At 42.3% G+C, this 24478-nt stretch overlaps 1 protein-coding gene across 5 annotated transcripts in view; it reads right to left on the reverse strand.

Annotated features, from left to right (window-relative positions):
* The window catches only part of ADCY1 (adenylate cyclase 1), a 224158-nt gene extending 209305 nt beyond the window's left edge, over nt 1-14853 (reverse strand). For 2 of the 5 annotated variants that reach the window (XM_073332759.1, XM_073332758.1), the window contains exon 1: nt 13530-14852. In XM_073332759.1, coding sequence (XP_073188860.1) covers nt 13530-14183 — 654 coding nt within the window. In that variant the 5' untranslated portion in view covers nt 14184-14852. Of the gene's footprint in view, nt 1-12273; nt 12360-13153; nt 13417-13529 lie in introns of those variants that run through there. The other 3 variants (XR_012157423.1, XM_073332760.1, XM_073332762.1) reach the window with 3 other exon arrangements.
* Between the last annotated feature and the right edge of the window lie 9625 nt (nt 14854-24478).

The raw sequence follows: 24478 nt of genomic DNA on the forward strand, positions 1-24478 counted from the left end.
TAACCAATAAAATACCAATAAACCACTCAAGTAAAAAAAGGAAAAAAAAACTGTTTATCCAATAAACACCAGAAACAGTTAGTTGTATCTATGGACTTGTCTACACAGAGCAGTAATGCAGACTACAGGGGTGTGATTTCTAAAGCACACAATCATGTTGCACATAATGGGTCCATGCAGACCCAGCAGGTGTGCACTAAAGTTTCCGTCGTGCACTTTAAACACTACTACATTAACATCCACTAGAGAACATTACAAGGAGATAACTTATTACAGCAGGACATTCTGCAATGAGTAATGTAAATAATATTCATTACGCATTACAGTGTATACAAAGAGAAAGCGCCAACAAAATCAACTTTATGGGCATCTACATAAAACTCAAACCCAACACCCTAAAAATAAAATTAATGAACCCTCTAAAAAGAGAAACCCTGTTTATATTCTATACCTAACCTGAATAACGAATTATATAAAAACAAAAGTTGGCCAAATCCTGAGGTCTGCTCAGAGACAGATCTTGTTCTCTGGCTCTGCATGAAGAGGGGACCCTACACATGCAGATATCTCATCCCCCAGATAGAAAAGGGGGCATCCAGTTGCCTCCATAGAAGCATCCCCCTCTCCTCTATAACTCACAGAGAATTCTATGTGAGGAGGGATCAGGAGATAAGTGGACCAAGGATGAGAGATATCCTCCACTGGACCCAGTGAGCAAACATGGTGAAAGCTAAGATGGCTAGAGGCTGACTTGTCTTTTTTGTGGAGCTTCCATAAAATGTGGTACCCAGGTGCTGCAGAGAGTCCAAAGGCAGATCAAAGAAGACACTAATGTCTGAGTGGATGGGGCCATGCCAGCAGCAGATCTCTGAGATCCATGTTGATCCCAAGGGGCTTCCTCAACAGAAGACTGCACAAGAAACTTTCTGAGGGGGATTTCACTGAGTTTTTTAGCCCCTGTGTAGGTATTTCTGCAGTGACAAATGATCTGGACCTGAGTTTTCACTTGATCTTGACTTAGAGTCTATGTGAATTTTGCCTGAATAAGGATCTCAATATTTGGCTCAATACATTAAAAAACAAACACACAAACCCCAACAGCAGCTTTATGTTTTGTTCCTTCCACTTTGATTTATTAAATAAGTTAATACTAGCAATGGACAGTAGTTTGGAAGGTCTGGAGTAGTTACATTCTCTGCAAACTAAACCTTAATAATCTAAGATGTGCATGTTAACTCAGACCAATTTTTGATACTTCAGAAAAATGGCTCTCTTCTGATCAATAAACCAAGTAAACAAGAGAAAAATGGAGCAATTCTGGTTTAAAAACTCCAACCACCTAGTAACTATTCCTATATGCAAGTAGCTACTATGTCATGGAAAAAAGTAGTGTGTAAATCAGAGGTGGGCAAACTACAGCCTGTGGGCCACATCCGGCCCACGGGACCATCCTACTTGGCCCTTGAACTCCTGGCCGGGGAGGCTGGTCCCCGGCCCCTCCCTCGCTGTCTCCCCTCCCCTGCAGCCGCGACGCCAGCGCGGGAGGGGGCTGCACTGCGGGGGCAGGGGAGAGCAGGGAGGGAGGCTCATTTGCAGCCTCAGGGGAGCAAGCGGGCGGTGCGGGAGCACAGCAAGCGTGGGCGGAGGACTCAGGAGGAGCACCGGGCGGCCGCAAAGCCAGCCGGAGAGAAGCGGCGCTTTGAAGGGGAAACCGCCGCTTCTCTCCGGCCGGGCGGCTGCCCCTGTTCCTCCTGAGTCCTCCACTCATGTTCGCAGGGCCGCATTCTGAAAGGGGCGTTGGGGGGGTTGAATAGGGGCTGGGGTCCCGGGGGGCCTGTCAGGGGGTGGGGGTGTGGATAGCGGTCGGGGCAGTCAGGGAGTGGGGGGGGGGGGTTGGATGGGGGTGGGGTCCCGGGGAGGCGGTTAGGGGCAGGAGGTCCCAGGAGGGGGCGTCAGGGCACAAGGAGGTTGGATGGGTCAGGGGTTCTGAGGGGGGCAGTCAAGGGGCAGGAAGTGGGAGGGGGAGGATAGGGTTAGGGTTCGGGGAGGGGCTGTGCCTCCCCTACCCAGCCATCCATACAGTTTTGGAATCCCGATGTGGCCCTCAGGCCAAAAACTTTCCCCACCCCTGGTGTAAATCATAACTTGTGAATTGTTGTCCTCTGGTGCACTCTTCATATTGAATCATGTCTGCAGGCCCTCCCTATGATCTGCACAGGATGACTTGCATGACCAAGGATTTATCATAATTTTTTAGTTTCTGATTAAATGTGGCAGATCAACAGGCCTAATCTGCTGTCCACACAATAGCCATGGTACAAGTGGCCATGGATGCTTCCGCCACAATATTCATTAACTCTGACCTGGAGGGGCCATCTCTAAGTCTGCATAGGCATGGGGAATTAAATCTTTGGCCACTCTTTGCTGAAACTGCAAAGGGTGCCGGTTAGTGCTCGTGGATTTTTGTGTCAATTATGATTATTTGTACATGTGCCCAGCATGAACTGGACTAACACTATCAATCCACTTTACATGCCGTAGGGCATCACAAAAGATATTAGATGTTAATGGCATTCAGGCATTGTCAACCTAAATTAACTGGAGCTGCTGACCTAGGAGAGGAAAAGCTCTTTGTCGCACTATTCCTCTCATGAGCTATGTAATTTAAAAAAAAAAAAAAACCCAACCCTTTCCAGGACTCTGATGGTGGAATAGAACAGTCTCTTTTAAAGTTTGTGCTTAGAAGATCTATAGTAATTTAATGTACCAGCATACTATAAATCAGCTTTAGAGTTCTTTGTTTTATTGCCAAAGGACAGTCTCAGAAACAAAAGCCTTCATTGCAATGTCTTGTACAATGTAGTTCTAGCCTTGGAAGTAGAATTCCCTTATCTCATCTCTTTCTTCTGAGCGACAGACCTATTACTTGTGATCATTCTGGATAAAGATGAGTTTTGATTTCTTTTGGTTGGATTAGTCATTGCCGAGATCCATCTCCTTCCCAAATCAACTGCTGCTTTTCCTTCGACTGCATGGCCCTGTACCTCCCCCAGTTAGCACATCATTTTTTCTATGCAGTTGCAGCAAATGTCAGAAACCATTCAAAGCAAGTCTGCATACTATTTGACTCCTCTTTTTCACTACACAAAGGACCTATTAAGGTGGGGTAGGTGATGGGTTTTGTGTATGAGTGAAAGTCATCCCTGTGCATTGATCCAGGCCTATTCACATCAAGTCACAGCTAATCGCCTCAAAATAGATCTATAAGTGGGATTTTAGGGGTGTGTAGGCTTCATGCAGACAGTGTGCACAGGGGCTGATTTTCAGTCACTTTAAATATTGTTCATTTCATTCAATAAAGGGTAAATTTCCTAAACTTATGCTCTGCGACTGAACCTGACTCATCATCATATGAGTGCACTGGGAGATGGGGGAGGCTGGCTCAGAGATCATGCTGCTATCTCACTAGGCTTTGTGGAATTAAATCAGAGTTTTTTGACAACAAGGTCCAAACACCTCTGAACTGGAGCTTCCAGCCACAGTGGGTGAGCCAGAAGGTCTCCTATTCCTGGATAGCAAGGGACATCTCAGCTCTTGCCCCAATCGCTTCCAAGGCTTCCTCATCCACATGGGAATAATCTGTCTTCTCATCCCTGGTCCATTCTCTCACTTGGAGCAGATCTGGTAGGAAAACTGTTATAACTACCAGGGAACCCCCAATTTTCTTATGGGGGTATTCCAGCTCCACTGAAGTCTTTGTGTTAATATACCTTGCACTTCACTGTGTGCATTAATGACAGAAATACCATCAGAGTGGGCTCTGTGACGGATATTGCAACCACATGCAATATCTTTGGAGGACCATACTGTAGTAAGCAGTGGTGAAGTGCATAGGGGGATAGAAGTGGCACCTGCCCCCCCAGCAGTTGTTAGGTGTATGTGTGGCTTTTCAAGCCAAGACGTGGCTTGAATTGAAGGTGGCTCCACCACTGCTCAAAACCCAGCTCTACTACTGGCATTAAATTTATTAACAGTTTATGTATCACACTGGACCAGGGATTATATGCAATTCCAGTGGGAAGAAGGGTTGCCACAGCTCCACCAGAAAATAAAAAAAAACCAGGTGATTACGGTAAATCACTCAGGCTGTAGGCACCCCCAGACAGGTACCACCCGCTGGGAAGGCTTGCATAGGCTGGTTCAAGCTGGGTTTTCCAGAGATCAACAGACAACAATAGGGCATTTGGAATAAAAAAAAAAAAAAAAAAGGCTGCATTTAAGAGGATCCAGCCTTCCGTCCAAGAGGGCTCCCAATCCTTGTGGAAGGGTTGGAAAATTGTTGGCTCCATAAGATGATGAAACCTCTAGTGAATTTTTCACATGTGCAGGAATGAAGATCAAAAAATCGAAAAGAAACTTCCAAAGTGGTAGAATAGTGACAGCTGCTACAGTCAGTTCATCTCCTCCCTTACTCCACTGGAGGGGAGGGGGGGGGCTCCATTCACTCTTTCAACACAAAGATGACACTGATTTCAAAACAACCAGAAACTACATTTCAAAGCTTAGTTGAATGCAAGTAGGGCAGACTTATCGCTCCTAATGCAGACATAAGGAACTAGGTTTCTTCTGACATCCGGGTCTACCCTGCTACAATCCTATGTAGAGAAAAAAGACAAGGATCAAGATGTAAAGATAGGCAAATACTATGTTGAAATACAGTGGAACCCTGGCTGAGTGGTGCTGATGTCACTTTTTGTTTTACAGATGAGTTTCTCTACAAGCAGAAACAACAAGCAGTCCAGGGGCACCTTAGATTTATTTGGGCATAAGCTTTCATGGGTAAAAAACCACTTCTTCAGATGCACGTAAACACACTCTGACCTCCTTAGCAAGTCCCATTAAATGGAATTCCACTTTATTTGGGCACTGTAAGTGGAATTCACCCCAGTGCAGAAGACCTATGCAGGACCCACACACCCCATAAGTCTCCACAAAGCCCTGTAATAAGGGCTTAAGTGGACCATAAGTGGGATGACAGCCTCGCCTGGTCCCTCTGGATTGAGACAAATGCTGCTGTATGAAGGGGTGCATTTCATAGTATCAACAAAACCAAACAGCATGGCAAAACACAGCATTACTCATTTTAAAGTCATTTTTATGAAAATGTGACCTGAATTTATTAATTGTCTCTTTTAGCTTGTTTTCCTCCCAAACCTCAAACATGAGACTATCCAACATTGTGTTCAACCCCAGTAACAGGCATCGCGGTACAGGAAGAGGGAATTCTTCGCTCTGAACTAGAGGATCTAGTTGGCAGTTAATGCCATAGCGAACACTAGAAGTACTGGCCCATTCTCAGCTTTTAAGTAGGAAACTACATAAGCACTACTCAAACACAGTATTTTTTTCTGGCTTGTCAATACTTCATTCTATGAGTATATTTTAAGCAAGGCTCCATTCTAAATGTGTTTATTAATGTTGCTTTATTTCCTAATTGCGTGTGGGTGGATAATTACTTATAGTCCTCAGAGCTTCATAAGTGAATTATAGAAGTCTAAAAAATGCCTCTGCTATTATAGTATATGAATGAACAACTAAAGTACTCTGTGAAAGAAAGGCAGACTAGTAGATCTGCCATAATTAGAGACATTTTTCTTGTGGCAACAGTTGGAAAGGACAATTAATTGTAAGCCTTATGTTTATCTCAAAAGCTGCATAACCATTGTTAGCAAATTCAATAATGCACTCCTGTGTGCAAAAAGGCAACTTCTGGATTGTGTCAATAGCACTTTCTACCATAGGTATATTTTAATGCATCCAGGTAGTGTGCATTTCTTCTTTCCTATGGAACATTTTACAGCCCTGCAATTTCTGAAACACCCAAGAAAATAGTGTCTTGGGCAACACTGGATCTGTATTTCTGTTGTAATCTACCTGGCCTGGCCTAAATAAGTTTTCTCCTTACATCGCAATTTACTATTTCACTCTGTACAAGAATTTTTGGGATACTCTTTGTATGAAAATGCTACTCAGAATAAATTTGCATTGTATTACATTTGCATTGTATTGTTACATTTACCCACACTGAGATGAGAATTTGGCCCAGTAACACTAGTGTAAATCCAGAATAACTCTACTGAAGTCAATATTTCCCTCAGATTAGTACAGATGGATGGACAGTGTAGTGAAAATGCTGTTTCCTCAAAACTCCTGAACTATGTACTTCAGATTGTAAAGATTTTGAGCGATACCATCTTCTCTGGAGCAAAAGTGGTCCTGTGGTAGGGGGTGGAGGGCGAGGAAGCGGGGGGGGGGGGAAATCACATATTTCTGCAGCTTAGAAGTAACAGAAAACAGGAGCTACCTTCCCTTCTTTGGGGACAAGGGTTCACAAGCCCCTCCAAGCATGCTAACCCAAGGATCTAGTTCCCAACCCTAGAGATCTTGGAGTATCTGCGAAGAGGACCTGACCCCTGTGTTGCTCCCCAGTCTCCTACAGTTCCCAGCAGCAGTGCTCCTTCAGGAGTTGTACACCCACTGATTTCCTCCCTGATAGCAACATTCCAAGGGGAGTAGAATACGGCAGCATTAAGTCCTGCTGGAATTTCCTTATGAAATTTCATTAATTTGCCAGGGAATAAAGCTACATAGAATGGCATCACCCTGTCCCCCTTCTATACCCCACCCCTGCAAAACCTAGAGATCCCATGGGACAACTTAGTGTTCATGCAGAAAAGCAAACATGAGCTTAGGAACAGTGAAGGATGATGCTATTAGGCTCTTCTCCTGCCTTCCAAATGTGCCATCTGCATTTGGCTTTGATTTGTGCTACTCCCATTATCACTACATCTAAAGTAAAAGTGAGGATCTGGCCCTCTGAATTTAAAAATCATAAGACAGCCAAAAGCTGTTGTTTTATGTCTGCCAGCTGTTTATGGAAATGAAAGCAGCATAGATGACTATATGAGAGAGAGAGAGAGAGAGAATAATAAATTTACTTACATTGACAAGCAACAAAACTTAAGAAGGTTATAAATGAAACTTTTCACCACAGCCACCCTAGTTAGAAAGGATCATATCACACAATGCAAAGACACTGAAACACATGAGATTAATGATTGTAGTTAAATCTGATCAAACCAATCTGAAACCCTCAATATCTAGATATTGCGCTATACCAGATATATATAGTAGGGTACTGTATTACAACTGTAATTGAAAAATTCATACAGAAAAAATAAAAGAAATAGTTGGAGCCAAATTTTGCACTTACACGGGGGGGGGGGAATATCTGCCCCAACCTTAAGTATGCTGCTGTGACCAGCTCAAGCCTAAACTATAATTACACATACACTCCATGTGATGCTCCTACCCAAATGATGACCATCTTCTCTGTCTGCATTCTGTCCATCCTCCTCCCTCCGCCATACCTGGGCAACTTCTATCATTCCAAGGCATCAGAGCTTGAGACAGCTATGTTATGTTGTTAGAAAGCCAGAAGCTTTCATTCTAATGGGACATTTGTTTCTAGTCCTGGTAGAGCTCAAGATATCCAACCTTTGAATGTATCATTATTGTGTGTTGGAACACTATTTTAGTTAGCTCTGTAAGTTTCTAAACTATATTAGTATAACATTTCCGTTCTGCTTTGAGCAGAGCCTTGGACTAGATGACTTCTTGAGGTCCCTTCCAACCCAGATATTCTACGATTCTTTCCTCTGAGGTCTCTACAGTTGTACTCATGGTTCTAAATGAGTTTACTATTCCTAGAAATGGGATATGAAAAACAAAAACCCCAAAAGAATTTTTTTTCATTCTCATCCAATCAGCAGTCAGAACTGTAAGCTCTTTGGGGCAATGGCCATTTTTTAAAATACAGAACCTAGCAAAAGGGAGTTCTTGGTCTGTGACTGGGGCACCTAAGGACTGCAAAAATACAAATAAATAAAAAAATAAAAAATCTATGTTATTTCACCAATCACAACTATCCGGCATAGTTTAAATAATGAATATTTGTATAGAAATGTAAACAACAACTCAGATAATTTTTTAAAGTGCAAAAGAATTTGATAAATATATGTTTGAAGAAATGTGAGGGAAGCATTGTCTGCTCACAGACATTCTGTAAGCAGAAAAAAAGTAGCTAAACTTACCTGACAAATTATTCATTGTTAATGATTTCCTCAGTTCTATGTGATTTTTGTCAGTTTCACTGATGCCCACTGGTTCTCAAACACAGCTGAGAAACTCATTAGTTTTGAAACTGCATTCTGTTGCTGCCTAGTCCCTAAGCAGCAACAGTGGTACAATACTAAATATACCTGTCTACAGACTTAGGAAGCCAAAGCTATTAGTTTATATTTAGTTCACATGGGCAAAATCATCTTCACAACTCTAGCCCTTCACGTGATTTTTTAAAATGCAACTCTACACTCTGCAGAAACAAATGGCACCCTGTCTCCAACTCACCAGAAACTTCCCTATTCACCACTTTTCAAGATATGTTGTAACTGAAGACTAAAATTCTACTTTAACTACAAAGACATCAGTGTCCTTCACCCTTCCAAAAATAAGTTTCCTTCAAATACAGGATGAATTCAGCTAGAAGTTATGCATAGAGGTTGAATACAGTACCAATGTTGGCCCTAATCCTACAAACACTTTGTAACTTTAGGCATGTGGAGAATCCCATGGATTTCAATGGGACTACTGATATGCAGAAGCATTTGCGAGACTAGGGACATACTTGGCACTTCTTGTACATAATGCTTTCCAATATTAACTACTGCATAAATGTGGAAAATGAAGCAGAGGAAGTAAGCAACTAGTCCAATGCAACAAGACAAGACTGCATCAGATACTGGATTAAAATTTAGTAGCTCTTGACTGCCACTCCTTTTATTAGACCACTAGACCTCACCTCTGTTTTGCAAAGGGAACAGGGGGATCAACAGTCCTGTCAACAATGTGGTTAATTAACTAACTGCCTTTTCCACACTAGCAGAAAAATACGAACCATATACAACACAAAATGTGGACAACACTGTGTGATATTGTGGATTATTTTGCCAGTGGTCTGGGAAGTGCTACATTAACTTAAACAAATTGTAAATGTTAAAGGGCATAAAAATGTGTTATTTCAACATTTTCTAAATCACCCGCCTCCCTTCGGCTGCTCTTTCCATAATTTACCAGTTCCCCTCTACTCATCCATTTTCCAAGCTGGCACTATTTCGTTACTGGCTTGACCCAATAAATTTTCAGCTTGAAATACATTTAAATATAAAATAGATTGAAGGGTATAGTATAAAAATATTGCTCTGTCCACAGTGTTAAAAACAAGATATATTTATGGTAATTTAAAATGGCATCCCTGTTTCTGCTTTGGTCTGTTAATTTGTGTTGCAGTTCTTTGGTTTGCATATACACTTCTGTATCAGCAGGGTGTTACCGCATGCCTACTACTTTACAAGTACTCACCTACTGTACTTGCAGGTGTGTGTGTGTGTGTGTGTATATATATATGATAGGTATGATATACCTATAGGGTTTTTTTTAATACTATATATATGCTTTTAATGACCAAGAGATCAAAATATTTAAAATGTTATACAAAGTTAATTTGTTTAACAGCAACTTAAGACATGAAGATGAGCCCACACCACGGATAAATAATGACAGTAACCCTTGCTCACCCCATCTGCCTTTAGTGTCTATAATGCACTCATTGAATCTCAACATAAATTAGACTAAGCTTTTGGGGCAGGGATTACGTATTTTTAACTGTGCTGTTAAGCACTAAGCACATGTTTGGGCACTTCATAAATAAATCAAACTAGTGCAAATGTCATTAAATCTTCCTTTGTAGGTTCTACCTCTTCCACATACTACTTTATGGTTTTGCTCACAAAAACACTGGAGGCGAGGGAGAAATAGTCAACATGCAATATTTTATTTCAAGACTCCCACTGCAGTCAGTGAGAGTCATATGGCTAAAATGCTATTGACTACCTATACTATGTAGACCTTTATGTCTATGTTGTAGCTATATATACAAAAATAGGTGAAATCCTGCTCCCAATGAAGTCAATAGGAGTTTTATTATTAACTTCAATGTCAGGATTTCACCCTAGGTATGTTATACATAAGTAACATTCAATTTTTATATTTTATTTTACTACAATTATTCAGTCAACATTGGGGATTGGGATCCCCCATTTAGTCACAAACAGGTACAGAATGGACAGCTACAGTGCAATTTTCTCCATCTTACCCTGTCAATGTGCTTTAACCCTGACTTGGAGTGAACACCTCGAGTGGTGTAGAAAGCTATGTGAAATAAGCCAGGGAGTCACCATAACCAACTCCCTGAATTACTAACCACAATCACATTTGATCTAAATATTCCTGAAGTTCACTTAAGGCTGAACCTCATCAAAAGCTATTTTCACAATAAGCTAGTCTATTGGTTTTAATATGCTAAATTGTTCATACTTTTATATGAATGCAAATTTTAGAAGAGCCTAATTAGAGACTGATCCCACACCACTGAAGTCCATGGGAGTTTGGCACTTCAATGGGACCAGGATCAGGGCCTGATGGAGGACTTGGATATAAAGAAACTCTGTTTATAATGGAATGAAAACCTTACGGCCAAAAACTTTTGAAAAGTGGCCTCTGAATTTGGGTGCCTCTGTTTTGGCGAGTCCAGCTTCAGACACATTGGGCCTGATTTTGCTGAAAACTCACTTCAGTGGGAGTTATGGGCACTGAGCATTTCTGAAGATCAGAGCCAATGCATGTCTAGTTGGGCTCCCAAAAGGTGAGGCACCCGGGAGTCAGAGGTCATGTTTGAAAAAGCTGACCTCAGTTGTTCTATTGCTCTGCATGTCTGGTTGCAAAAAATCTCAATTTACAGGGCCCATGCAAACCCTTTCATTTGGTTGCGGCTCTGCACAGCTCCACAAGCCTGGACAACTGACTGTGTCCTGCATCCATACAGGCTGGCACGGAAGGGAGCACTGAGGGCCGGCTGAATTAAATCCTGTAACTAGAGCACATCCCTGGCCTGAGACACAACTGCTATTGCAGCTCATGCATAGGAAAAGCTCCTGCAAAAGGACTGTGCTGCCCCCAGGATGCCCACATAAGACGCAATTACTCTGGTATTATGCAGGCTTCAGAATTTCGACGGTTGTGAACATATTGTGCAAAAAACCGATAACTTCATCATAAGAAGAGCACAAAGTGTTCCTGTTCAAATCACAAGGCAATTTGCTTGCAAACAGGGGACAAATCAACACACATATCTGTTAAATTCACAGACCAAATAATCTGCTCGACTTCGAGCAGGTTTCTGCCTAATATTCTCACCAAAGCACAATGCCCATGGGACTTTGTATACATGACAAATTACTTTGTAAGGGGGAAAATGTACAGTTCTATACCAGCCTCTAGCAGGATTTTTTAACATTGTCTGTCGATTAGCTGAGGAGAGATCAATAAGAGGACAAACAGCTTATCGAAATGTTTATCGTCAAGCCCCGGGTAAGATAATATCATAAACAGAGGCGTGGTGCAAGTTAGATCCTTTGGGTAATTCTGGTGGGACAGCAGGTGTCACACATAGCTGTAACCCAGTATCAAATGAATATCTGCCCCCGTGTCATGGGAATTAGGATTGCCTGGGCTCCACTTGGGAGTAAAAGCTTCCCGACTTCTGGTACACGAAGCAGTCTGTAACCCCATTCAAAGCAGAGTATTTCAGTGTTTTTCTTTTATCCTTTTGGATGGTTTCAATGAAGACCCCCTGAATTTCATCAGCAGTCCCTCTTTCTCATGGAAATTTTAACTCACGCACTTAAAAATAGACCCATCAGATTATCTGGGTAAATCAAAGCTCGGCTTATCTCTCTCTTCCCCTTCAAAACATACAATTTATTTTGTCCACCAGCATCAAGCCAAGAGTAATCCTGTAGTTCCAGCAACCTCACTTCCTTGGCTATCTATTATATCCATATATGTGTGTGTGAGATTCGAGGTGAAGGTGTATGAATGCATGCCTTGGTGCATGTGACTGTGTGTTTGTTACTGTATCTGGGGGGGTATGGTCTAAGTGTTACAACGCAGCCTAATACGACCAAGGAGAATAACATCAAAAATCAAAAGCAGTAAAGTAGCAAATAATCTAAACAAGGAATAAAGTATCACTAAATATTAATCTAAAATCCCTAAGATCCATTATTGCTCCTCTTAAGAGCAAACATAACTGACCCAGTTCTAGAGAGAATAAATCAGTCCTTCCCAGTGGTTCAGATACACAACATAATAGAACAATCAGACAATCCTGACTCCTAGCCCCACCGCTTCAAACATGCGCATCTCCCTACTCTCCTCCCCCATTCCCAGTATCGCCCATCAGGCCATGGGAACTGGAGAAAGCCCTGCAGGGCTATAAATAGCCACCCCTGGGAGGGGGGCACAGAGGATGGAGGGGAGTGCAGCAGCACATTCCCAAAAATGCTGCAGAGGGAGGCATCACCAGATTAATGCTTGTGGGGGGAAAGACTGCTAGGAAGTTCAATGACATCCTAACTAATCTGCAAGGGGAGGAGGAAGTGGCTGGAATTGGGAAACTAAGCTGGGAATGCCATGCATACTGGGAGAAGAGGGAAGTGGGACTTCCATGTCTGGCTTCCCACCCTCTTCCCAGGAGTTTCTCCAGCTCCCCTGAGCTCTGCTATTTGGGGTCGAGGAATGGGGAGGTTTGAGTTTGAGCCTGTGGAAAAAAAATAAGAATGTCAGTTCATGGCGATCTCACCAAACAAGTCTAGCTACCTATTCCAAGTCTATCGTGAGTCAGATGGGATTTATTTATCTTCATTGACTGCATCTCCCGCATGAAGCGTCCCTGTCTTTTCCCCATTGACGAAGCGCTGCTCCTTCTTTTTATTATTACTATTAGACAAGATCAAAAATCGTTTCCTTGCCTTTTAAGCCGGCAGCCAAATATCCCTCCCTGAACTCTGACCCCCCCATCTGCCCTACATCCCCCCTCCAAACTTTGTGAGCTTGGGAAGCAGCAGGCAGACGGCGACACGTCCCAACACGGATTATTCCGCATCTACCGCTTCCCACTAGCCGCTACACATACCTGATACCCCGACAGACTGTGAACACGCCGGCCATCGGCACACTCCGTGCGTCCAATCCGCACCACACGGGCACCGTGCATCCAGCTTACACACTCACTTCCCCAGTACAGACCCCTCCTCAATACAGCTACAGACAGATACACGGCAACACAAACACACACGCACGCACACTCTCCCGCAACCCGCGTGTCCCACCATGCACACACCGTCCCTGCAATTCTGTACACATCCCAGGTCCAATACACACACACACAAACACACACACACACAAACTAAACTCCCCACGCTCTGCATCCTCTAAACCCCCCCCCCAAGCTCACACAGCAGCTGCAGTGCCCCCGCCCCGGCTGCTCCCCTCCTTCCCCTGGGACTTACCGTCCTCCAGAGCCGCTGCCTCTTGGCACTGACCGAGCTGGCGGTGACGATGAGGTGGGAGACGGCCACCACCAGCCCGAAGACGATGGCGAGCAGGGTCCGCACGGGCAGCAGCGAGTAGGAGACGAAGGTGACCAGCATGAGCTGCCACATGCCCTGCTCGGGGGCGCTGGGGGGCTCCAGGCCGTAGGCGCCCAGCGAGAAGGGGCAGCAGAGGAAGGAGAAGGTGAAGCTGAAGAGCAGGGTCAGCTTGACGATCTGCTGCAGCTGGGTGACCTGCAGGTACTTGACGTTGGTGACGATGAAGAGGGAGAGGAAGACGATGCAGTGCACCGGGTGCGAGCCCTTGGAGATGGTCAGGCTGGGGCCGGAGAGCAGCTCCACCAGGGCCAGGCTGGCGGTCAGCACGATGAGCACGGCCAGCGCCTTGAGGGTGGAGGTCTGCTCCAGCTTCAGGTTGTAGCTCTGGAAGAGGGACTCCAGCTCCTTGCAGTCGAACTCGTCCTCGCAGGCGACGGCATCCAGCAGCGGCGGCGGAGGGGCTCCCCCCAGCCCGGCGCCCGCGGCCGGGGGGGAGCAGCAGCAGCGGCAGCACGTCTTCCTCTTGGTCTTGACTTTCTGAAACGGTATTTCCTCCATGTCAGTGCCATTCATAAACCCCGGGGAAGGAATGCTCCTCCTGGCGTCCCCTGCTGCTGCTCCTCTGCCTCTCTGCTCATAGGGGGGGGGGGGGGGCGCTGCGAGCTGGAGCAGCAGCCGCCGCCAACTAGGAGCCGGCAACCCCCAGCTGCAAAGCCTCCTAGGAGCCGGCAACCAGAGCCAACCTACTAGCAACCAGAAGCAGCCCTAGGGAGGGACCAGGTGCAACCTGGTATCCAGAGATCGCTGGGATGGCTGCTGCAGGACAGAGTCAAAATCTCAGTTGTGTATTATTCCAGCCTCTTCCTCCCCCCACAGCCCCTCGCTGGAGCTCCAGGGATGATAATCTCCTAATGACACCAAAACACCATCCAAAGGTTTGAAATCAAGCAAGCGGGGGGGGGGGGGGAGAAAGAGAGTAATCAACAGGCACAACTGGCTTCAGATAGCCTAGGTAGAGGAGTGGGAGCTGGGGGGATACTGTTTCCTAGGGAGTAGGCGACGTTAAAGACAACAAGGGGGCCTGGGCTAAGCAGAGGAACAGAGAGACGTGGGGGGAGGAGAGAGAGGGAAGGAAACACAGACAGGGAAAGAGGGTGATCCCCTTCCTACGTCCAAGAGCATTTCACTGGGGCTCGGGAATGATATGCGCCTGCGCACTGATTGCTTGAGAAGCCAGGCACGTCTCCCCAATCGGAGCAGATTGACAAGAAGAAAACACAGCTTTGACAACAGGACCACGTTTGAGCCTGCTTTGCAGCGCCCTCCCCCACGCCCGCCTGCCTGCCGCCTCCCTCCGGCCATCGGAACACACACATCCAGCCATCGCTTGCCCAGAGTCAGCCGTGCTTTGCTTCACTTCGGGCTTTGATCAGGCTCCGCATTTGTTTCACGTCCCTGCAAACGCACTAGTGTGTGGACCAGCCACATCCTGCCAGCGGCAGCGGCGGAGAAGCCTAGCCTTCTTGGTACAAGTATAGTAATAATACGAGCCACGAGAAAGATGAAAAACTTTACAGCTACAGCCTAGTTAGTCTGCAGACATTCTGTCTGATGTGGGAGAAATATAACCCATTACAGCAGGATGCGAAATAGAGTAATTTGATTTTAATGGGATGTGTAAAAGAAAGATTGCAAGTTTTTGAGTAAAATGTAGAGCCCACTTAATGCTTGCCTCTGCCACCGCTAGTCAATTTATACATTAAATCAGTCCTTAAATGATGAAGAGTTTTACTTTCGTGTGCACCGTTATATATTCTGCGCCAAATTCTGTCCATGTTTACATTTATGCAATGCGATTGATGGCATTTAGTGCAGAAGTTAGTCTCAGATCTGTATTTAAATTGAAAAAAGTGATATTATGAAAGTGCATGTTTCCCAAAGAATTTATATACCTGGGGTGCATAGAAGGATTAGATTTTGAATCAGTAGGTGTCAATCTCACCACACACAGAATTTCTGTAGATAATCAAAATGTTGCGATAGGCAAAATAAGAAAAATAGTTTTGAATTAGGCTTATTACAAATAAATTAGCAGATGAATAGTAAAAACAGGTATGCTTTGTTGATTTAAGGATATTGACTTTGTGTATTTTGACATGTGATGTCGACAATTTGGGTTTTAATCATTTATAAAACTAACTTTTTGAATGGCAACATCTCCTGTCATTAAATAATTGACAATCTCTGCTCTTAATTTCCCACATCTGTGAAAATTTAAAATCAATAACCATCTAAAAATGCTTACAAATAGATAGACATTATAAAAAAATTAAAATCAAATTCTACCAAGCATATTATATATATATATAATATTGTGTGTGTCCTGCTTCAAAATGTGTGCAGATATTGAAATAAGTGAAAGGCAACAAAGAACATAGAAAATTATCTAAAAATCTCAAACATTTCTGTCAGCACTTCTGACTTTTTCAGGGAATAAATCAGGTCAGTAGCTTTGGACAGATATTCTTATTATATGAGTTATTTTCCATTCGACATAGGAGTATATTATGCTTCAGCAAGATTTTTTTTTTAAACTTTGAGTGCTAACACTACAATACTGCACAGTAATACTGCCATGTTATCTCCAGTTTTAAACTTCTGTAACCCTTTTACTCAAGTTTGAGGCTATCGGCCTGATTCAAAGCTCATGAAGTCCAGGGAAAGACTCCCATCCGCATCAATGGGCTTTGGATCAGACTTTAAAATGCTTTCCTAATTATTTCCTTATAAAGAGCCAGAACAACATTATAAACTGTACATGTGGATGATGTTTTTTGTCTGAAAAAGACCATAGGATTGCTTTAATGGTCTCGTGGGTACATTAAAGTCTTGATGGCCTAATCTCTCTCTCATTGATGTCACTTAAATCTTGATCATCAACATCAGTGGATGACCCCTAAGTCTGATGGTTTGCAGTGCTTCCTTGGTGTTTACATTGCTTTTCAGGATGCTATATATAATTTCTGAATGGTAAAAATTGCTTTTTAAAGTCTCTGATAAATGTTCTAAGGTAGTGTCAAACATAACAGAAAAGATCAAAACATGAACAAGGTTGTCTGTTATATTCCTGTAATCAATGTTATTTAACAAATGCCAAGAATTCAAGTAGCTTTGACAGGTTGGCTAGTTTGTTTAAAACCTTGGATTTTACCCAAAGTCCTTGATGATCTGAGTTTTAAAGCATGAAAAATAAAATTTATGATATCATGACCACTCATTGTGTGGTCTACATTTGAGAAAATAGCTACAGTCCTGAAACATTAAACAGATATAAAACTGTTTATAAATACTTTGCAACTTGCTTTGCCTGAAAAAACAGCTGGGTTTGGATAACTTCTCTTAGCTGCAAAGTGCAACTTTCAAAGATGGAACTATAAAGGTGGTACTGCAATACACTAGGTAATAAAAGATATGCCTAAATTCTGTTAAGAAGAGTAGTGGTATAAATCAAACTTGCTTTAAATGAGTTTGTAAAAGAACCTGAAAACCTGTTTCATTTCTTTTACTGTTATAGTTGTATATTGTACCAAAGAATTAAATCTCTCTTATACAGAAAGGATAGCTAATTGGTACTCCTCATGCTGCCCAATAATAGGGAGAGAGAAATTCTTTGGCCAAGAACATCTAACTAAGCTCCTTCTCCTTAAATATCTCATTGCCCCTTTGTTATGTACATGCAGAGCAGACAGGAACTTGATTGTTAAAAAAAAATAAATGTCTCATTGTCTAGACTCAGTATAGACATAGAAAATATTCTCTACCACAATAGGGTTTCATTTACTTCTTTTCCCTACATCTACAGAATTGAGTATCCATGCACATCAGGATGTCTTGAACTTCTTCAACTCTCGCTTCTCATCTAAGCTTTCCAGGACAGCATGATGCTCCTGTGACCTACTGAACTTCTATGTTAATACTAATGAATCATTTCAGCAAGCAGGCAAATACTGGCTGCTAACTTTTCAGCCAACATGATTTATGGCAGGTCAGCTGGATCCTCCTTGCTTTTGACAAATCATTCACCTCCATCAGTACCATATTCACGCTGATGTATCTGTTCTTCAGTTAAAAATTAAATACACCTAAGAGCTGTTTAATAAGATAACACTAAGCCCCGGTCTACGCTGCACATTTATGTTGGTATAACTACATCACTTAGGGGCATGGAAAATTCACACCCCTGAGTGATGCGGTTATACTGACCAAACTCCCAGTGTAGACAGCGCTAAGTTGATAGGAGGGCTTCTCCCATCAGTACAGATTAACTAAGGCATAGAGTGGCTACACTAGTGAACTTATGGTGGTGCAGCTGTACCAATGCAAGCTCTCTAGTGTAGACATAGCCTAAGATTATTCAGTGCTGTTTACATGAAGAATCCACTGATTGATTACCGGGCTTCTCTGGTCTTTTCTATCATTGTTCCTCTTCAGGTGCCTTCAGAAAAAGGAGCAGGACAACAACATGTAGGCTGAGATTTCCAAAGCTGCCTAACGAGTCTGATACCCAGGTCCCATTAATGGGCATCCAGATCCCCAAGGCACCTTTAAAAAAAACCATCAGCCTTAGTTTTAAGACTAAAACGTTTTTGTGTGTCCTAGACTTATTGTCCACTCTATCCTACAATTCGCATTTAGGATTTTAGCAAAATGCTGCATCACAGGAAGGCAATAATATTTGATGGTTGGGTATGGGTCTGATCCTGTTTCATTGAAAGAAATGAGAATTTCACCATTAATTTCAGCTGGATCAGGCCTGAGGTGCTCTGCACTTTAAGCAACAGCCCACTCTTCTCAGGGAAAATCCTAACTGCATCTCTTTACTTTCACATTACCCTGTTTCCATGAGCTGAAAAGATTAGTTCCAAGTCCTCGGGGTGGGGTGGGGGGGAGACTTTGAAAAGAACTGTCTCATTTTGTAAGATCTGTAATTTACTGTATCAATTTCATTTTGGAATTTTTCCTTCTCTTGTGTATGTTTTCCTTCTCTGAAGCATTCCCTCTTGATACTATTCATTATCAATTCTGCTGAACAGCCCCTGAAGACCTCAGATTCCATCCTGGACTCCTGATTCAGGCACGATTCCTCATTGACTTCACTGGGGGAGATTTTTATCTCAGTAAGATTACAAGAGCAGGCCCCTAATGTGAACATATTTTCATCTGGGAAATTTCGTGTCTTATTGGAATGAAAAGTACATTCTCAGTGAGATCATCATAATCAAAAACAAAAACGTATGTTTCAATTCCTGCTGGAGAAAAAAATATGTCCCTCTTTTATGGCAACACCAGGGTGCTTCCAGTTTATAATTATAAAGCTAATAATAGCATCACCTGGTTCAAATCCTCTGCAGCACATAATAAACTCTTTTTTTGTACGCCTAAGCCAAAAGCCCATTGAAGTCAATAAAGAGTCCCACCCTTTTCATCAGGTACTAAGTTACTGACTTCCAATAGCCAGTTATATGTTTATATTGCACCTAGTACAATGGGGTCCTGGTCCATGATTAGAGTTCCTAGACACTACAGTAATACAAATAAAATAATAAGATAGTGATAAATGCTGATTTGCAAATTTTCACACAGAAATTTGGGGCTCCAGCTCAGACATATGAAACATTAATTAAAAAAACACTTCAGTGTGCATGGGGGACAAGAACAGGGACCTGCTCAGCTTCATTTAAATAGATAAAGCCATTGAATTTCTCTACTAATTACTGCTGACACTCTGTCACCCATGAGGTAAAAAAAGGTCTATTCCTTTGCACCTATAACTACAAACATATAAATAGAGTATCCACATACGAGGGCAAGACTTTTAAAAAGATCTTAAATGATACTTTTCAAACAGAAGATGGTAGATGTTTTCTAGAAACTTCAACCCCACCCACTCTGCCAGTACTGGACATCATACCCAGACAGAAAATGTATCTGATATTTACTGACACTACTTTTGATCTTTGCCAAAGGCCAAGATTCTATCTATCTTACATCTAACCTATATAAGGAGATTCTTCATATAATTCCAGGAACTAGTAACAACTAATTAGGTCAAACTAGCTGCACATATGTTACTGGTTCTATTTTGAGTTTAACCCCTCAAGATGGAGCTACCCTTTTCTTTGAGGTTAAAATGCTGCTCTGCTCAGATGATAGTAAAAAGCGTATTGTGTTTCCTATTCCCTTAGTCATACCATTACCCATTTGTAAAACAGATTTCCATTGGTTTTCAATGCTAGGCTCATTCTCTTGTCTTTTACTGTCCCACCCTTCACCCTAAACAATTTGTATAAATCCACTTAATGCTATTTAGCTTATGTCCCCATTGTTACTATAAATAAGTGAGCTAGAGCTGCGGCTTAGTGAGACAATTCTTTTCTTGTCTCATTCTTCCTTCCTTCCTTATGATGTCTGGATAAGTGTGAAAATTAAGTAATAAATGTTGTTATGCTCACAATGAGAAGTCAAAGCACAAGTCTTTTGAGGTAATACAGAGAAGAGTAGCCCTAAAAACAACCCATAATATTGTAGCATTTCTTTTGTCTGTTCATGACATAGGATTCAGTGATTTTTTTTAAATTCAGAACAGGGAAATATCTTAATCTTTTCTTACCAGAGAAGCTGACACCACAAGAGAAGAGACCTGTTTACTGAGGTAAAGAATACACTGCTAGAATCTCATCTAATATATTTCTTTAATGTAAAGAACACATGCAGAGTCTACACATTGACAGTTCTCATAAAATAATTTGTGTTCTCATCTTTTTGACTATCATGACCAAGATTGTCCAGTATCATCAGTGTTTGACAATCAGGCCATTTCTTTAAATGCCTACATAGGAGCTTACAAGGCTCTGAAAGTGGGAAGGTAAAGATTTTAAATTCTTCAGCCATTGATGCTACTAACCATTTCTCACTTCTCAGAACAGTTACAGAAACCACACCGGTTTATATAGAGCACTTCATGCCTATGGAATGTATTCATTTCTGGAACAGCTATTGCCATAGCACCTTAACCGTTAATTCTAGAAAACCTTTCCCCTCCCCAGTCCTGGTAGCATGTTACAACACAGATATATAAAATGAGCTTACAGGTGCTTTTAACTCTAGACTGAATACCTACAAGCCCTAATGCATCTATTGTAGAGTAAGTATTATCCCTTAGCCTGAAATGTACCTCACTTGTCACAACAAGGCTAAGTGCTGTTTTTCCTCTTCTAATCCTGATTAGGACGACAGCCCTAGTAGCCCAATTTAATGGGACAAAGATCACACATAAGATTATTTCAAAGACATCAGGTGGCACCAAAGGGGGACTGCTTTTTCCTAAAGGATTTTTGCTCATTTAGGTAGAACACAAGATCAAGAAAGATGACAGAGGAAAGAACATAAGAATAGCCATACAGGGTCAGAGACCAATGGCCCATCTAATTAAGTATCCTGTCTCTGACAGCAGGTAGTGCCAGATGCTTCAGAGGGACTGAAGAGAACAGGGCAATTTCAGAGATCCTGTCGTCCAATCCCAGCTTCTGGCAGTTGAAGGTTTAGGGGCACCCAGAGCATGGGGTTGCATTCCTGACCTTCTTGGCTAAGGAAAGGAAGGAAAGTATTAATATTGAAAAAAAAATGTAAGAGAGTTCAAACATTTCAATAGCGATCTGTGCTAGTGGTTTAGGAGATTTTGTGATTAGGTTTTGGAGTTTTATGTAATGTACATTAGATTCTTGTGCTTTTTTAGCTTTTAATCCAACTCTCATTGAAATCAAAGGGACTCTTCCATTTGACTTCTGATCTTCTGTACTGCTCTAAGCTGCTTAAGAAGGTGCACTAATATGCGATAACTGTAATTTTGGAAGTCTGCTGCAAGAAGAATTAGATGGCTCAGAGTACAAGGAACAGACTACTTATCACGTCTGGTTCAAATCCAGCCATGGTCAGTAGAATCTGGAAGCTGTTACCAGCTCATGGCTTTTTGGCACAAGTGAAATGAGTTTGGTGGAGGAGTTCCCCTGACAGGTGTCCATATTACAAAACCCTTCACCCTTGCCAGTGCTAGCCCATTGGGGGCCCTAAGCAGGAATATTTGGGGGGCCCTGCCCCACACAACACATACTAATGATTAATAGGGGGCCCTATCAGCCAGGGGCATAATTGTATGGCATACACAAAAGGGAGCACTATGCTCTTACCTTGATAACTGAAGTTTTCACAATGGCTGAACCTTTAGGACACCTCCCCACCCCCCTGCATACACACACAGACAGTGTTCCCTAGAGGATACACTAGGCACTCCTAGACACTCCCTACTGTTGCTGGCTAGGGTTATTGTGGCATGGAGGAAACATTTTGTCCGAGCCCTGTTTCATACAGACCCTTGAGTATCTCTGTTCCGCATTATAGGAGCGTGCTATAAGTTTATGCCTTAAAGAGTTCTAAAACATTTATTGCCTACATATAAAATGGTTTAAAGTGCTAGGAGTATGTTGGTACAGAAAGTAACTTGCCGTCTGTTTTGCTCTGTTGGGTCAGGCCTTGAACACTATGTACTGTAAAGGAGCAGAAAAGCTTAAACTACACGGCTCGTTGTTAGGCTATTAAATCAAGTTGCCCAGCCACATCAAACTGTGTTTGAGACATTTTAATTTGAGCCCTGTTCCATGTAGACCCCTGAGTCTCTCTCAGCTCTGTATTACAGGTGTTTATGCTATCTAAGATAAAGAATCTGGTGCCTTCGAAGAGCAGAATCTGAATTTGAAGTGTGTTACATAATCAGCATGGAGAATTAACCAACTCCTAGAGGGAGTTTCTTCAAGTCAGGCTTGAGGCACACTCCTAGGGAAGCATGAAGGAATGTGTACTGTCACTGCATATTTGAGCTGGTTGGAAAGATATTGTGTGTTCTTCCCAATTCTCTGACCACCTCTACTGCCATGGTGTACCTGCTCTGTGGGGCGAGGACTTCATTCTCCTGCAGCTGGCTCTCCCCACCCTGAAGGATATGAGTAACTTCCACTGAGTTTAATAGAAATTATTTGTATATGACCTGATTCAAAACTCACTGAAGTCAACAGAAGTTTTTCCATTGACTCACTGGGCTACAGATTGGGCCCCGAGTGTCTACATTTGTGTGTGTTCACATGAGAGAAGGAATTAATTCTCTCACTCGCAAGCCAACATTTTTCACAAGCACTGAAGTATTCTCTCTCTGGATACAAAATTTCAAAATGTATTTTTTCCGAAGTTTTCATTTCTAATGCTCTAACTGAATAGCCTTTGTATTGTATTGTAGTTTCTCCCTGCCCCCTTTTAACTACTTTATGATTTCCATGGCTTTTTGATTGGCAGTATCATTTTTTTCCCTCATGCTTGCATGTTCACTAGTTTATATGATTAAACTACACAATAAAACCAAAGGAAAGGAATTGCTGACTGCATGAGACACTACTCACCTAGTAGATCTGCACTGAAGGCCATTTGTCTTGGTTCATTAACATCCTTCTGTGTGTCCTTTTTTGGTATTCTTGTTGTTATACCAATAAAATAAAAACCAGCAGGATCTTATTAAAGGGGAAAAGGCAAAATGCCACATTTATTGTGAATACAGAAAGAATCATAGTAAGCAGTTAGTTATAGCTATAGCTTTCCATTCAATTTCATATTTATTCACACATTCATTCACACACACACACACACACAGGTTCTGCAAGGTTGTTGTCATAGTTACCAGACTTAGAGTTGCTCATGCCAAGCCACTGGACACAAGGAGGAAGCAGGGCCTTCTCAGATGCTCATCTGACACTCCTGGAAGTTGGTTTGCAGAATCAGACCCCAAAGTTCTCACTTTCTAGAGTCCATTTTTATAGGAATTTCTTCCTATGCCAGTCTATGGGAATTGCTTCATCATGCTGTTGCTGAATCAATCAGCAGATGTCACATTCCTGACGGCTCCGTGCTGCCAGATGTTATCTTGTTCTTTGGTTCTCCCATTCTTGAGGCTGTTGGGTGGATTCCAGTCTGCCCTCCGGGGGTCCTCTGGTTATTTCCACTTGATGCCTTCTTCAGCCGTTGGACACTGGATTCTTAGGCTGGCACCTCCCTAATCATTCAGTTATTATCCACACCAAGCATCCATACACATACATCCTCAATCTCTATTTTAATCACAATTGTTAACAAAGCGAGATGAATACAACAAAAGGGCGGGGAGTCTCTGGGTGCTGTTTCTGTTGTTACAGAGTATTGCTTTGAGTCTCTCTCTGTGTGAGTAGTTGTTGTGTAGGAGTTGCTGTTCTCAAAGCAAAAAGAATTGCTTTGAGAACAGACTCTGTTTTAGAATGTACTAACACAATTAGCAGCTTGCAAGTTTCACACACAGAGGGAGAGAAACAGTACCAAAAACCAAGAGACCTCTTAATTAGTAATACCCAGGAATTTAAACTATGGGGAATCAAACTCATTTGTGATTTTAATACAGAACTTCTTTAACATGATCCAACATTATGACTGTGGTAAAATTCTTTATAGACCCTTTATATGAATCATTTCCTTTCACCTAGTCTGCTAGTTGAGCTATTCAGATTAGATGAAACCTAACTCTGAAATATCATTTTTCTTTTAAATGGATCAGTCTGGCTTTTAAATAGATTCTCTGAGGGTTGATAGATTTATCAAGAGGTATTTTTGTTAATGTAAGCAGTATTATGCATACATTTATGGTAATGAGTACAAGCTATTATACTAGTCATAATACCCAGCAATTCATCTGATATTATTTTCATACAGAAGATTTGAGACAACACACACCTACAGTT

Source organism: Lepidochelys kempii, chromosome 2 (genome assembly GCF_965140265.1).
Source record: "Lepidochelys kempii isolate rLepKem1 chromosome 2, rLepKem1.hap2, whole genome shotgun sequence".
NCBI lineage: Eukaryota > Metazoa > Chordata > Testudines > Cheloniidae > Lepidochelys > Lepidochelys kempii.